Below are 12,896 nucleotides of genomic sequence, written 5' to 3'. Positions count from 1 at the left end.
AACTGGACACCAATGGTCCAACATGATGTTCTGGTAAATGTACCATCTCTGGTCAAACAATTCTTTACATGAAACAAATGTTCTAGGCATCTTTCTCATGACCTAGCTTAGCTACACTCTGCACAGTTGATTCCATGCAACATGGCGAGTCACCACATGTCTGATTTAATTTCTTTGGTGAGTAAATTTCCCCAGAGTCCAATCAGAAGAGACAGCAATGGCGACAAACAGACTGACGGTGCACGCTGGAGGTCACACGAACATTCACCCAGTTTATTTACCTGTAGAAAAAGTACAGGCAAGATGTACACATACAACCCCTCGAACTGTCCACTGCATTTTCATGTGAGGAAAGAAGACAAATTTCCCCGATTTAAGTCTGTGGTTGGGGGACCATGCAGGAAATGTTAGATTTCTCTGTGGCCGCTAGTTCACCACTTCTTATGATAAAATAGGCATCACCATTCTTTTGTTTTCTGAGAGAACATCCGAATGAACTCTTATCTTTAAATAGAAGAGGTAATTTATTGAATAGCCTAGATTTTTATTTATCAATTGCAAGGCCTCTTGAATGACCCAATCAACAAGATATTTTTGTTTAAAAAAGAAATTCTTTGAAGGGTGGATCAGCTTTAATATTGAGGATAGATTGTTGCTCCATCAATGCAATTGTCAAGGTCATTTACAATCCCCAATCGAATCCATATTTTTTGGGATATATATATATACATATACGCGCGCGCACACAGTTGAAGTCGGAAGTTTACACACTTAGGTTGGAGTCATTAAAACTCGCTTTTCAACCACGCCAAAACTATAGTTTGTAAAACAAGAAATTTGTGGAAAGTCGGTTAGGACATCTACTTTGTGCATGACACAGGTAATTGTTCCAGTAATTGTTTAGACAGATTATTTCACTTATTATTCACTGTATCACAATTCCAGTGGGTCAGAAGTTTATGATAGGCTAATTGACATCATTCGAGTCAATTGGAGGTGTACCTGTGGATGTATTTCAAGGCCTACCTTCAAACTCAGTGCCTCTCTGCTTGACATCATGGGAAAATCAAAAAGAAATCAGCCAAGACCTCACAAAAGAAATTGCAGACCAAGTCTGTTTCATCCGTGGGAGCAATTTCCAACTGCCTGACTGTACCACGCTTATCTGTACAAACAATAGCACGCAAGTATAAACACCATGGGCCCATGCAGCCGTCTTACCGCTCAGGAAGGAGACGTGTTCTGTCTCCTAGAGATGAACGTACTTTGGTGCAAAAAGTGCAAATCAATCCCAGAACAACAGCACAGGACCTTGTGAAGATGCTGGAGGAAATGGGTACAAAGTATCTATATCCACAGTTAATAAACAAGTCCTATATCGACATAACCTGAAAGGCCGCTCAGCAAGGAAGAAGCCACTGCTCCAAAACTGCCATTAAAAAGCCGTCCACGGTTTGCAACTGCACATGGGGACAAAGATTGTACTTTTTGGAGAAATGTCCTCTGGTCTGATGAAACAAAAATATAACTGTTTGGCCTTAATGACCATCATTATGTTAGGAGGAAAAGGGGGAGGCTTGCAAGTCAAAGAACACCATCCCAACCGTGAAGCATGGGGGTGCTTTGCTGCAGGAGGGACTGGTGCACTTCACAAAATAGATGACATCATGATGCTGGAAAATGTTGTGGATATATTGAAGCAACATGTCAAGACATCAGTCAGGAAGTTAAAGCTTGGTCGCAAATGGGTCTTCCAATGGACAATGACCCCACGTATACTTCCGAAGTTGTGGCAAAATGGCTTAAGGACAACCAAGTCAAGGTTTTAGAGTGGCCATCACAAAGCCCTGACCTCAATCCCATAGAATTTGTGGGCAGAACTGAAAAAGCTTGTGTGAGCAAGGAGGCCTTCAAACCTAACTCAGTTACACCAGCTCTGCCAGGAGGAATGGGACAAAATTCACCCATCTTATTGTGGGAAGCTTGTGAAGGCTACCTGAAATGTTTGACCCAAGTTAAACAATAAAAAAGGCAATGCTACCAAACACTAATTGAGTGTATGTAAACTTCCGACTTTAACTGTGTGCAGATATATACTTTTTTATATATACATTTTTTTTATTATTCCCTGCAAACCCTGCCACCTTTCCCCCAATTGGAGTAAACTAAAACACTTCGGCTTCTACCTTCAGTTTATACACATTTTACAGACACGATCTATTTTACAGTAGTTATATTTTGTTTGTTTTTAGTCCTTCCTCTATTTCTGACATCCATCCAGTTTGATTTTTATTTGTAACTGTGCTATTTCACAAAATGTCTGAGCCTACATACATTTTACAGACCCTGTGTGTTTTACATTTGGTTGTCTTGTTATTAGTCCCACCCTTCAGCTCCATCCAACAGGCTCTGTTTTTACACTTGTTGTGACTTGTAGTTTTGAATAATAGTAGAGTAGACTGAATAGCTATAGCCTACATTGCAGCAATGGCTCCCTATTCTCTAGTCTGTTCAGTTATTCTGAGTCTTGGTACCCTCTTAATCAAGAGTATTCCCTGAGAGGATCCTGTCTCCATAGCAGCAACAGGCACAGATAATGGCTTGTCCTGCCCCTCTGGCTGCGCTAAGTTTGGAATGTGGCCTCCCCTGTAGAGGAGAGAGCTAGACTGTGGTGTGTGTGTGTGTGTGTGTGTATATATATATATATATATATATATATATATAACACACAGTCTAGCTCTATATATTAGTGGATCACAGGACGTGGGAGAGCTAGTACAGAGCCAAAGAGATGAGTCTTGGGGGTATTGTTATTGGGCACCAAGGGCTACTCTTCTTCCTGTAGTCTCAATTAGACTCCACTCGGTACTTACAATGACAGAACCACTCTCGAAGCAGTGAGAACACAGCGTGTTGTGTACTTCCAGTATGTAATTGACTGGAGTTGTGTAGTTAGCAAGGCTGTGGGCTTTTCATTTTGGATGTAAAGAGGGGGAGCATGATAGCCCACCCAGAACAAAGTCATTGGACAGGTCATTATTGTAAACAAGAATTAGCTTTTAATATACGTCAACTTTTTTGTATTTTTTATTAATACAGGTAAGTAAAATGCATGTATGTTCAGACACTTTTACTCTGTGTCACTTTTGCCGGGTAACCCAGGAGTCCCATTCATCCAAGGTTGAGGGGTATGAATGAATACCTCATCCTGTTGAAGCCGGGCAGATGCCACTCCGCATTCCATCCCCATCGCTGGTATGCGCTCTCGACCTGTGATGTGTTGACATTGTGTCTGTGTGTATTAAAAAGAGACAGAACTAGGTACAGCCTCATTGGGTACAGTTGAACTGTTTTGTTCAGGATACACTCTTGTTTAGTTATTCTTTCAACCAGTCTCTCGATTCCACACGTATTTGTATGTCACTATCACACTAGAGTACATTTATTGTTGATAGACTTATGAAACCGAACATAATATGAATATAACGAATTCAGTACTCAAAAAGGCAGATATAGTATGTCATAGCCAGTTATTGCCCCCCCCCCCCCCCTTTGTAAAACACTGCAAACCAACAGAGGCCAAATGCCAAAGTAAGGTGGTATGCATGCCAGGGTGGAGTGAGGGGGGTCAACTAAGTGATGGCACAGTGCCCGCCTACCTACAAAAACATTAGGGGAAAACACTATCAGCTCAGTTGAGTGCCAGTTATTCATCCTTTTCTGCTCATTAAAAGTGTAGCCTACTTGTGCTATTTATTTATTTTTGTTTTTTTCTCTTCCCCCCCACTTCTGCTCCATGGGAAAGCAGAGGCTTTATTTCCCACTCCCACTGCAGACTGTCCCGCTCCCAGCATGGGCCTTCGCTCGGCCTGGGCCCCAGTAACCAGTCACTGGAGCGAGACAGACTGCCGTCTCGGTCTCAGGCAGTCGTCTGTCTGGATGAATGGGCAGCTCTGAGTTCCAGACAGGCCCTGCCAATCACTGAGGATCAGTGGCACTCTATTCAACGTCTGGGACATTGGGAGAAAAACAAATCCTTCATTGAAATTCATACTTAGTATTACTAGCATTTATTCATTTGAAGGTACACACTTATTATTCTAGTAGTTTGACTTGATCCGCTTGTGTAACTACATTTTTTTGCACACATCTCCCATTGACATCAATTAATGACTTGCGCGAAAGTCTGATTTGCTTGCGCTCAATTTAGAATCTGGACATTTGAATGCCTCTTAAACAAGCCGAAAGGACAACATAGTATTGTTTTAATGTAATGAGTGGCAATGTCCTATAGGGTGTTCTAATGGCTTATACTGCACCCTAAAGGGATAGTTAACTTTTCTGAATGTTTTTGCTTATTTACAGCTCACCTAGGGTGGTGGTGTCATCCAAACCACTTTGAAGTTCATTGGCGGGGTGTTGAGCCGCATCCAAAATCTCCTGGAAAGCATTTATTGTGCATGTAGCAATGCAAGTGGAAACTGATGGTCTTGCAGGAGACGTGGTTATTATTTGGGATGACAGAGTACATACCTGGCATGTCACTCAGCAAGAGGAGGGAGACCAAGGAGTTATGAACCATGTCTAGAGAAACTGGGGCCCATGGTCTGTCTGCCGCACACCTGGGGGTTTGTCTTTTTGTCTGTCTTACTGCAGCACACCTGGGTGTCTGTCTCTACTCCCAGCTGCCAGTGGACAAAAGAGCTAAGGGCGTAGAAGGGGAAAAGCATTGTACTCTTTCCTTTTAAATCAGGGCTTTCCGACCCTGTTCCTGGAGAGCTACCCTCCTTTAGGTTTTTGCTCCAACCCCAGTTGTAAATGACCTGATTCAGTTTATCAACTAGATAATTATTAGAATCAGGTGAGCTAGATTCGGGTTGGAGCAAAAAACCTACAGGACAGTAGCTCTCTAGGAACAGGGTTGGAGAGCCCTGCTTTACATTTTCTGAGTTGATGTGCGGATGGCTGAAAATCTCTTTTTCACTTCATCTTTTCAAGGAAGAAAAATAAGATTAATTTGTATGTGCATTAAATACAGGCTCTGTTGTGAACTGAATAATTTTGGGTTTAGTGTAACACGTCAGAGCTTAACAACTAATTCCTTCCTATAACTCTCTCTTCATCCTCCAGTTCTCACTGTTCACGCCGCCTCCTTCCACTTCACCAAGGAGCCCAAGTCCCAGGATGCCTTGCACGGCCGGAGTGCCATGTTACGCTGCGAGGTCAGCGACGCGGAGGGCGTGAGTTACAGCTGGCTGCAAAACGGCGATGCGGTGAACGACACAGAGCGCCGCTTTCGGGAGGGCGGAAACCTCAAGTTCACCGCTGTGGACCGCGTGCTGGACGCCGGGACCTTCCAGTGCCTGGCCACCAACAATGCCACGGGAGAAGAGGAGCGCTCCACGGAGGCGTCCTTCAACATCAAATGTGAGTTTACTTAAATACTACTAAATCTTTACTTACTTAATTCTCATAAATGTAAGCCCTTCCCTTAAATCAGTGTTTTGAGTTCTCATAACCAAAATACTGTAAATAGATGTGCAATTGTTAAATCCATACACATATTTCCGATATTGACATGACTCAATCTAGCACTCAAAGTAAGCATGGGTGACAGTGTAATGGCAAATGATAGGCATAATTATATATGTTACTGTAATCATTTTTGCCAAATGCATTGAATTGGCTGCACAGCAATTAAATCCATCTTAGACCTTATGCAGACCTACCTGTTTTGAATATTGACAGTTGCCTTGCATCTTCCAAATGTCAACTCAATATGTATGCCCTCGCATGTGTGTCTCTACAACCTCCATCTATATAACAGGCATCACATCTCCTGAAGCTCTAAGAAAATGCTGCCTCATACTTATGAAGACTCTTTACGAGAGCCAGCCAGTGCTTTCCTTTTTCTAACTCTTATTTCCACTGGACCAAAAAACGAAGTCACGCCCGCGTGAGAGGTTATTTTGAGTGTGGGGCGGACAAAGCTGTCCTTTATGTCCTCTGCCAATATGGACTGCTTGTGAAGTTGCAGCGTCCGCCTGCTCTGGCTGGCTGTGTCACAGAACAAGGAAGGTCAGCTGAAAGGGAAGGGGCTGTTTTGGTAGCCGGCGCTAAGTTAGCCGGCCAGGTGTGAATGGCTGGTTTGTTTGTTAATGAGCAGCAAGAGAGGGTTTGGCAGCTTTTTTTTCTTTTTTTCACTCCTTTAAAAAAAACAAATCCTCTCTCTTCCTCTTGCGCTCGCTCTCTTCCTTCTGTCTTTTTTAAACTCTCACTCTACCTTCCTACCTCTCCATCTATCGATCGATAGATAATGTCTCCGTCTGTCACACAGGGCTAGAGAGTGGTGGGGTGACCCTGAAGGATCCTGCATCAGAGCAGGACATCGAGAGCTCTGCCCCTGTGACGTTCAGGTGCAACATTGATGGACACCCACGGTGAGAAAAACAACTGCGGCCTTACGGTGTCCGCATGCTTCCCAGCCAAAACTGTTGGGATGAGTTCATGCATATTAAAACAGACAAATACTACTATTGCCGCTTTTTTCCTTTTTCAAGCAAACCTCTTTTTTTAAAGGGAGTACTTAAGGGAGTATTCTGGCGCCTTTACAAGGCCCCACGTTGCCTTGTGTTTTCACTGGACTTTCATTGTGTTATGTAGAACAATGCCCACTTGATTTAGTCAAAACTACAAAGTATCCATGATGATTAAATATACTGGTCACCAATGAGGACTGATTTAACCACTATAGCGTTCATCAGTCTTGCCACTTGTTATGTGCCAACTCACTCATGCATATTACGTAGTCATGTCTTCCTCCCCCAGACCAACATGCCACTGGTACAGAGACGGCGTGCGCCTGCCGGAGAAGAGCCATCAGATCAACAACAAGGAGCGAACTCTGACCCTGCCCAGTGCCAGCCCAGACAACAATGGCCTCTACTATTGCTGTGCCAAAAATCCAGCCGGGCACGTGTGCAGCAATGCCAACTTCACCCTCAATATCATAGGTGTGTATATGGACAAAGATTCAATAAAGAAGAGGTGAGGAGGGATTGCAGTTTTCCACATAGTTTCATTGCAAAGCAACACCCAGCCCCACTGGCATCAACATAGTGAATAGAAGCCAGAGCTGAAGAGAGCCCTTTGACCTGTCTCTTTCCTTTCTTATGAACTGTATACCTCTTTCTCAGTCTCTTCATACCTCACACTATCACCCCTTACCCCCTGTATAGATAAGAGTTTCCCTCGTCCCGTGGTGGTTCCTGAGGACTTGGTGGTGATGAGGAACGAGGAGGCCCTCCTTAACTGCCTGTTCACTGCCGAGCCCCCTCCCACCCAAGAGTGGTACCACCAGGACGAGCTCATCACCAACAAGTCCCGGTAAGACTGGGTTGATATATACACATACATTACCAGCCGAAAGTTTGGACACACCAACTAATTTTCTTTATTTTTACTATTTTCTACATTGTAGAATAATAGTGAGGACATCGACTATGAAATAACACATGGAATCATGAAGTAACCAAAAAGTGTTAAACAAATCAAAATAGCCACCCGTTACCTTGATTACACCTTTGCACACGCTTGGCATTCTCTCAAACCAGCTTCATGAGGTAGTCACCTGGAATGCAATTCAATTAACAGGTGTGCCTTGTTAATTTGTGGAATGTATTTCCTTAATGTGTTTGAGCCAATCAGTTGTGTTGTGACATGGTAGGGGTGGTATACAGAAGATAGGCCTATTTGGTAAAAGACCAAGTCCATATTATGGCAAGAACCGCTCAAATAAGCTAAGAGAAATGACAGTCCATTTACTTTAAGACATGAAGAATATTTCAGGAACTTTTAAAGTTTCTTCAAGTGCAGTTGCCAAACCCACAAAGCGCTATGATTAAACTGGCTCTCATGAGGACCTCCACAGGAGAGGAAGACCCAGAGTTACCTCTGCTGCAGATGATACATTCATTAGAGTTACCAGCCTCAGAAATTGCAGCCCAAATAAATGCTTCAGAGTTCAAGTAACAGACACATCTTAACATCAACTGTTCAGAGGAGACTGCGTGAATCAGGCCTTCGTGGTCGAGTTGCTGCAAAGAAACCACTACTAAAGGATACCAATAAGAAGAGACTTGCTTGTGCCAAGAAACATGAGCAATGGACATTAGACCGGTGGAAAACTGTCATTTGGTCAGATTTTTGGTTCCAACTGCTGTGTCTTTGTGAGACGCAGAGTATGTGAATGGGGATGATCTCTGCATGTGTGGTTCTCACGTTGAAGCATGGAGGAGATGGTGTGGAAGTGCTTTGCTGGTGACACTGTCAGTGATTTTATTTAGAATTCAAGGCACACTTAACCAGCATGGCTACCGCAGCATTCTGCAGCGATATGCCATCCCATCTGGTTTGCGCTTAGTGGGACTATAATTTGTTTTTCAACAGGACAATATCCCATCATACCTCCAGGCTGTGTAAGGGCTATTTGACCAAGAAGAAGAGTGCTACATCAGATGACCTGGCCTCCACAATCACCTGACCTCAACCCAATTGGGATGGTTTGGGATGAGCTGGACCGCAGAGTGAAAGAAAAGCAGCCAACAAGTGCTCAGCCTAGCTGGTTGAGTGTTGACGCTAGTTGAGTGTGCAAAGTTGTCAAGGCAAAGGGTGGCTACTTTGAAGAATCTAAAATATATTTTTGATTTAACACTTTTCTGGTTACTAAATGATTCCATGTGTTATTTCATAGTTTTGATGTTTTCGCTATTAATTAGTCGTCTCCTAGATGTGAATTACAGTTTGAAGAAGGCTCCACCATATACAGCCACTCTAAGGCTGTGTGTGCTTGTGCATGTTGTGTTAATGAATGTTTTGGATGCATGTCGACATTTTGAGGTGAATTCTGCAAACAGCTAATGTTTATTAGTATCTCTTCCAAGAGTCCTTTTAAAAATGTACAAATATACAGAAAATGCAAAACAAACAACGGGTCCTCTTTCCTGAGTTGGCCAACTTTCCAGAAATGATTCATAATGAAGTCTGTATTTTGTTGTGACCTTCTTTCTTTCCCTCCCTAGGTTGGTGATGTTGAACAATGGCTCCCTGCTCATCACCCAGGTGAAACCCAGAAACACTGGGCTCTACAAATGTGTGGCCAAAGGGCCCCGCGGACTCCCTGTCACTCTGGAGGCCACCGTGAACCTAGCAGGTAAGGGAGTGCACACACAGGCATGCACAGTTTTGACACACTGCCTCAAGACAGTTGTTTGAATCCTTCAGTTTATGTCTAACTTACTGAACCCTGTCACAGTTTAACTCCATTAATAAATGTTATCCCTCACTAATCTGCACTATCTTTAGCTGGATTGGCACGGCAAGGTCAACAGTTCCACTCTACAGTTGAGTGGTGTACTGCATTGCCTTCATGATTAGGACACAAGATATTTGTTTTCATGTTGTTTTTTTCTGATGTCATGGACTATCACTCCCTTCCCTTACAGAAATTGAGGAGATGGGCCCCAGCCAGAGCCGGGTCTTCTCGGCCAACTCCCTGGAGCGGGTATCCTGCCGCCCCCCTCGCGGCCACCCGGAACCCGATGTGTGGTGGGAGTGGGGCGGGGAACGCGTTCCCTCAGAGGGCAGGGTCTACCAGGATGGACTGGAGCTGGTCTTCAGCCCCACCCAGGGGGAAGACTCAGGATTGTATACCTGCGTGGGCCAGAACAAGGCCGGTACCAGGAGGCAGGAGCTGACTGTCACCGTGGCCAGTGAGTATAGACCTCAAGACTGACCAAGACCCTAAAGGCTTTTCATACTACTGAGCCGAGCCAAGCCAAACCAAGCTGGTCTGGTTACACATCCACAATTGTTTCTGGAACCTTGACGAAAAGCACAATGTGAAATGAAAATATCAGAACCAGCACAGTTTGGATCAGGTCAGTAAGATGGTGTGAAAAGGGGATTTGTGGTCAATACGGAAGGAAACTGTCTAAAATTGAAGCAGGGAGGTAGTATGTAAACTTGTCCAATAAAAAAAAGAAGCTAATTTCTGTTTTGTAACATATTGCTACAGTGTGCCCTAATGAACACGACCCAAGCGTTTCACTGTTGAGGCGGGAGTTGGACAAAACTCTGAAGGACTGTGGCTCTTCAGGAGTGTGGTGTTTGTTGTGACCTGCACCCGCTGAAATGTATTGGGTGTAGACACTACTTTTGAAGAGATGCTAAATGTGTGTATCCCCTAGCCCCTCCGGAGTGGGTGACAAAGCCAGAGGACAGCCAGCTGGAGGAGGGCCTCCCTGGGTACCTGCATTGCCACACCCGTGCCACGCCCCAGCCCGAGGTTACCTGGTACCGCAACTTCATCCCCATCACCACCGAGGTCAGTCCAGGTTCGAACTGTGTCCTGGTCATTCTGAAAAGAAGTGGGAATATACACTAAGAACTACTACACACCGAGTGTACAAAACATTAAGACCACCTGCTCTTTCCATGACCTAGATGGACCAGATAAATCCAGGTGAAAGCTATGATCCCGTATTGATGTCACTTGTTAAATTCACTTCAGCCAGTGTAGATGAAGGAGAAGAGACAGGTTAAAGAAGGACTTTGAAACATTGAGACACATTGGGTATGTGTTCCATTCAGAGGGTAAATGGGTTAGACCAGGGGTGTCAAACTCAAATACCCAGTGGGCCAAAATGTAAAACCTGAACAAAGTCACGGGCCAACATTGAACAAATTAACCTTTTAATATGGACCCAAACAAGTTTTGCTTTAACATTGAATATGGAACAAGCATCGCTTATTACCATACAATATATAATTTAATAGAGGAGACATGCAAAATCGAATTTCAAATGAAAAACACATCAATGGCATTCATTTATTAAATAAATAAAATTTAAATAATTGTATGCCTCTTTTCTATTTGCAGCCTTCTGATTTAAATACCAAAATAAACTTTTTCCACTGGCTAATAATTTTACAAATAAAATGATAATAAATCAATCAACCATTCAAGCCGATGCCTTGTAGCAAGAAAAAGTGCATAAAGAAAGCGTTAATTATTGCACACTGGTCTAATCTGATGTGCCCAAGCCAGATACCTGGCATCTCTTCTTGGATGCTAGTTCATCAATGTCTGGGCTCAAGCTCTGAGCTGAAGAAATCCTCAGTATCGAGCGAAGATGTTCATCAGTCAGACGTCTCCTGTGAGTTGTTTTGGTCATCTTCATCGAGGAGAAAAGTTGCTCGCATAGATAAGTGCTGCCGAACATGGAGAGCATCTGAGCAGCTTGGGTGCGGAGCTGAGGCATTGTGTCAGGGATGAACCGTGGAAACTGTGCGGCGCCCACAGCATCATACTTTGACTTCAGCGTGTCGTTGCACTGGAGTTCAATCAGCTCCATTTGGATGTTGGTTGGTGCATTTTCCATATCAACTGCGAAGGGATTACTAAGCAGTTCAAACTTGCATTTCTGGGCATCGAAGTAGTGATACGGCACGTCTGCGTATTCCGAACCACACTCCTCCAGAAAAGATTTAAACTGGCGGTGATTTAGACCTTTGGCTCTTATAAAGTTAACTACCTGTGTTATGAGCAGTAACATGTTCCATCTTTAGGGCTTTGGCACACAGTGCTTCCTGATGTATGATGCAGTGGTAAACAGTTCTCTTCCCGCATCTTCTCCCGAACCATGCCCACCAGTCCACTCTTTTTACCGCACATCGCTGGCGCACAATCTGTCGTTAATCCAACGAGTTTATCCCACGGCAGCTTTATTTCAGTTACACATTTGGAAACCTCCTCAAAGATTTCCTTTCCTGTGGTTGTGCCATGCATTGATTTGAATCCTAATAGCTCCTCCGTAACACACAGATTTGAGTCCACTCCACGGATGAAGACTGACAGCTGAGCAGTATCAGATGCGTCGCAACTCTCATCCACAGCGAGGGAGAACGCAACAAAATCTTTTCCCTTTTCCATCAGCTGGTCATACAGATTGGTGGCAAGATCACATGTGCGATCAGCTACTGTGTTCCTGCTCAGGCTCACGTTTGAAAATGCTTGTTTTTTCTCTGGGCATACGAGGTCACAAACCTTCATCATGCACTTTTTCATGAACTCTCCCTCATTAAAGGGCCGGGCTGATTTTGCGATCTCTGCTGCCACTATATAACTAGCCTTTACAGCAGCCTCGCTTTGTGATGTGGCTTTTTTAAACATATTCTGTTGTGAAACCAAACTTCTTTTCATCTCCTCTACTTTCTGGCTCCATTGAGTCATGTCCAGGTCCTTGTATTTGTCATGGTGTTTCGTTTCATAGTGTCGTCTAATGTTGTACTCCTTACTTACAGCCACGTTGACTCCACAAACAAGACAAACAGGTTTGTCTTTTACATATGTAAACAGATATTCTGCCTCCCACTTGTCCAGAAAGCTCCTGTTTTCTGTCTTTCTTTTCGCCATTTTTGGGAAGGGTTAGCTCGCTGACAGTTGTAGCGTCTATGTTGCTATGACTACTGTCACAGAGGAGAGAGCGTTTCTGGGTCCTGTCCTGATTGGCGCGCGAAAACAGCAGAGCATTATGGGATTCGTAGTATTAGTGGTGAATGCGCTGTATAATACCGGCGGGCCAGCTCTAGTAGTAATTTGGTATTGTCTCGCGGGCCAAATATAATTACCCCGCGGGCCAAATTTGGCCCACGGGCCAGAGTTTGACACCCATGGGTTAGACAATATTTAAAAGGACATCCAGCCAACTAGACACAACTGTGGGAAGCACAGGAGTCAACATAGGCCAGCATCCCCATGGAACACTTTTGACACCTTGTGGTCAATGCCCTGATGAATTGAGGCTGTTCTGAAGGAAATGGGGGTGCAACTCAAT

The 12,896-nt window shown here is 44.0% G+C and overlaps 1 protein-coding gene across 1 annotated transcript in view; it reads left to right on the top strand.

The window, feature by feature from the left end:
* The window catches only part of LOC109890137 (inactive tyrosine-protein kinase 7), a 38,145-nt gene that overhangs the window by 15,931 nt on the left and 9,318 nt on the right, over window positions 1-12,896 (top strand). Inside the window, exons 2-8 of the mRNA XM_020482098.2 lie at window positions 5,131-5,427; window positions 6,338-6,440; window positions 6,829-7,013; window positions 7,239-7,386; window positions 9,081-9,211; window positions 9,504-9,770; window positions 10,248-10,384. Coding sequence (XP_020337687.1) covers window positions 5,131-5,427; window positions 6,338-6,440; window positions 6,829-7,013; window positions 7,239-7,386; window positions 9,081-9,211; window positions 9,504-9,770; window positions 10,248-10,384 — 1,268 coding nt within the window. The remainder of the gene's footprint in view (window positions 1-5,130; window positions 5,428-6,337; window positions 6,441-6,828; window positions 7,014-7,238; window positions 7,387-9,080; window positions 9,212-9,503; window positions 9,771-10,247; window positions 10,385-12,896) is intronic.

This window comes from Oncorhynchus kisutch, linkage group LG1, assembly GCF_002021735.2.
Source record: "Oncorhynchus kisutch isolate 150728-3 linkage group LG1, Okis_V2, whole genome shotgun sequence".
Classification (NCBI taxonomy): Eukaryota; Metazoa; Chordata; class Actinopteri; order Salmoniformes; family Salmonidae; genus Oncorhynchus; species Oncorhynchus kisutch.
Note: the sequence above shows the minus strand (reverse complement) of the source record. Positions and strands in the feature narration are given on the sequence as shown.